Source organism: Marmota monax, unplaced genomic scaffold (assembly GCF_021218885.2).
Source record: "Marmota monax isolate L192 unplaced genomic scaffold, Marmota_monax_Labrador192_F-V1.1 WCK01_AAM20220418_F8-fsc00145, whole genome shotgun sequence".
In the NCBI taxonomy this organism is placed as follows: domain Eukaryota; kingdom Metazoa; phylum Chordata; class Mammalia; order Rodentia; family Sciuridae; genus Marmota; species Marmota monax.
Window position 1 is genome coordinate 2,228,496 of NW_026695201.1, and position 3,190 is coordinate 2,231,685.

The window sequence follows — 3,190 nt, forward strand, 5'->3', positions numbered from 1 at the left end:
ATTAAATGTAATGAAAGAGAAAAAATAAAGCACTCTTAAGGTTAGCCGTGAGAATTATCACTCCTGGCAGAGGATCTGAGTAAGACTTCCATGATGATGAAAATATTTAGTGGATATTGGCAGCCTAGATTCCAACAGAAGGCGATCACAAGAAAATAGAAGAAATTAATGACATCGGCAAAAACTGAAATGCAGGATCTTGGTCCTATTTAGCCAAGTCATTAAGTATGTAGAAGGATATTTGGTTCTGAAATTTAATTGGAACCACATTAGGGATTATCAGAATAAGAGTTCTGAGTTTTATTATTAAATTTAAAAAAAATAGGCATGAAAACTCCTATTTGGGAAAATATATTTGAAGAATGATTCCTTCAAGGTAAGAATACCAATGAAAAGATGTTAAAATAGTCAAGGTACAAGGCACTGCTTACTGAGGTCACTAATTCAAGTTAGCCTTGCAAAAAGTTTAGTTGTTCTTTCTCCCCAGAAGTAGACACTGCTCTGGTTTCCATTAAAAATGATTTTTGTGACACTTTTTCCTCCCTGTGACAGCCATTTGGTGCTAGAAATGAGGTTTTTTTTATTCAGAATGGTTTGCATCCTTTTGTTCTTAGGTATGGCTTTTGAAGGAAGGATGGGATGTTCAGGGTAGAGTTAAGTGCCTATCCAGTCAGGTGCAGGGTGATTCTGGAGAGATTCCTGACTGGAGTAATTATCAAAACAACCAGTGATGGAGGAGGAGACAGGAAAGTCACAGAGAAAGCAGAGAATGTGAGAAGGAATTTCCTTGTGCCAGATACTTACCATCTGATGATAAACAGACATGCTAAAATGAAACCAAGGAGAAAAAGGCAGACAGAGGGTTAAAGATGAGCACTTTGGCCAGACTGAGGCTACAGATCAGTGCTGGGAAAAATGGGCAAAGTGAATAGAGAACTATTGGGAGAAGGGCTCCTGATTGTGTCTGCATTGTTAATTTTTTTAAAATTTTTTTCTTAATATTCATACACATACACAAATAAATATATGCTTCCAGTGCTAGGAGTTGAACCCAGGGGCACTTCACACTGAGCCACATCCCCAGCCCCTTTTACTTTTTATTTTAACATAAAGTATCCCATTATCAGCTTTAAGTAACAGATAACAAAAAGGAGTGATTTTTCTTTTCTAATAATTTTTTTTGATGCATTATAACTGTACATAATAGTGGGATTCACTGGAGCATATTCATAATGCACACAATTTGGTCAATTTTATCCCCCAGCTCCTTCTCTTTCTCTCCCTTCCTCCCCTCCCTTGGTCCCCTTTCTGTTCTACTGGTCTCCTTTTTGTTTCCATGAGATCCATCCCCTACCCTGTTTCACTTCCCTTTTTTAATCTAGCTTCCACACATGAGAGAAAACGTACTAACTTTGACTTTCTGAGACTGGCTTACTGTACTTAACATGATGCTATAGCGCTCCATCTGCTTACCAGCACATCACAGAATTTTATTATTTTTATGGCTAGATAAAACTGTATTGTGTGAACATACCATATTTTCTATATCCATTCATCTCTTATGGAAACTAGGCTCATTGCATAACTTGCTTATTGTGAATTGTGCTGCTATAAAAATCATGAGTATACATGCATCGCTATCATGTGCTGACTTTAATTCTTTGGGGTAAATACCAAGAAGGGAAGAAAGTTGGATCATAAGGTGATTCCATTCCTAGCCTTTTGAAGAATCTCTGTACCGATCTCCATGGTGGTTGTACTAATTTACAATGGGTAATCAACATTCCAATTCTAAGTTTCCTTACTTCTTGTCTTCCCTTTATAGATGACACAATGGATGACCAGTGAGAATCAAACAATGGTTACAGAGTTCCTCTTCTCTATTTTTCCACATCTGCATGAAGGTGGCCTCTTATTCTTTGTTCCCTTACTTATCGTCTATGTATTTATCATAACTGGGAACCTAGTGATAGTCGTTGTTGTCCAATTGGACACTGCCCTGCGTACCCCCATGTATTTCTTCATCAGCGTCCTTTCCTTCCTGGAGATCTGGTATACCACAACCACCATCCCCAAGATGCTCTCCAACCTCGTCAGTGAGCAGAAAACCATCTCTCTGGCTGGCTGCCTCATGCAGATGTACTTCTTCCACTCATTAGGTATCACAGAAGGCTGTGTCCTGACAGCAATGGCCATTGACAGGTACATAGCTATCTGCCATCCTCTCCGGTACCCAACCATCATGACCCCCAGACTCTGTATCCAACTGACAGCTGGATCCTGTCTCTGTGGCTTTCTCCTTGTGCTCCCTGAGATTGCATGGATGGCTACACTCCCTTTCTGTGGTTCCAACCAGATCCATCAGATCTTCTGTGACTTCACACCTGTGCTAAGCTTGGCCTGTACAGATACCTCCCTGGTGGTCATTGTGGATGCCATCCATGCCGTGGAGATCCTGGCCTCCTTCCTGGTCATCACCCTGTCCTACATCCGGATCATCGTGGTGATTCTGGCAATGCCCTCCGCTGAGGGACGTCACAAGGCCTTTTCCACCTGTGCCGCCCACCTCGCTGTGTTCTTGCTATTTTTTGGCAGCGTGGCTGTCATGTATTTGCGATTCTCAGCCACCTACTCAGTGTTCTGGGACACAACAATAGCTGCCACTTTTGTTATCCTCGCCCCCTTCCTCAACCCCATTATTTACAGCCTGAGAAACAAGGACATGAAAGATGCTATCGGGAGGCTTTTCCGCAGTCAGAAGACAGCTTGATAGGGCTGGGAGATAGAACTAGAGCCTGGAGACTGTGACAAGTCTCCTGGAAGTTCAGAATCTTGCTCTTCCTTGTCTTGCTCATGGTTATGCTCTTTCTATAATCCACAGGGACTTGTTCTCTTATTATTAATAGAAACCACAAACTGCCCCCCCCCCAGGTCATGGGTGGCAGCTCCACATTCTGTCTACAGCAATGCACACCAGGCTTAGGGTAGCTGAAGGACTATCTGTGGGTCCTCCTGTTTTATAGCACAAGTTGGCCTCTTCCTCATGCTCTGCGAGCTGGAGACCTGCCCTTCTTGTCTGTCATTCCACATGCTGCTAAGATCAGGGTGCAGAATAGAAAAGACACCACACACAGAGTAGATCTGAAAATTGCTTCTGTTAACTTTCTCCCTTTTGTCTTTCCAGCCATGA

The 3,190-nt window shown here is 42.2% G+C and overlaps 1 protein-coding gene across 1 annotated transcript; it reads left to right on the plus strand.

Moving 5' to 3' along the window:
- Nucleotides 1-1,760: 1,760 nt before the first annotated feature.
- Nucleotides 1,761-2,770, plus strand: LOC124082493 (olfactory receptor 6K6). The gene has a single exon (XM_046428892.1). It carries the CDS (start codon nucleotides 1,826-1,828, stop codon nucleotides 2,768-2,770), a length of 945 nt encoding a protein of 314 aa, XP_046284848.1. The 5' UTR covers nucleotides 1,761-1,825.
- The last annotated feature ends 420 nt before the right edge of the window (nucleotides 2,771-3,190 follow it).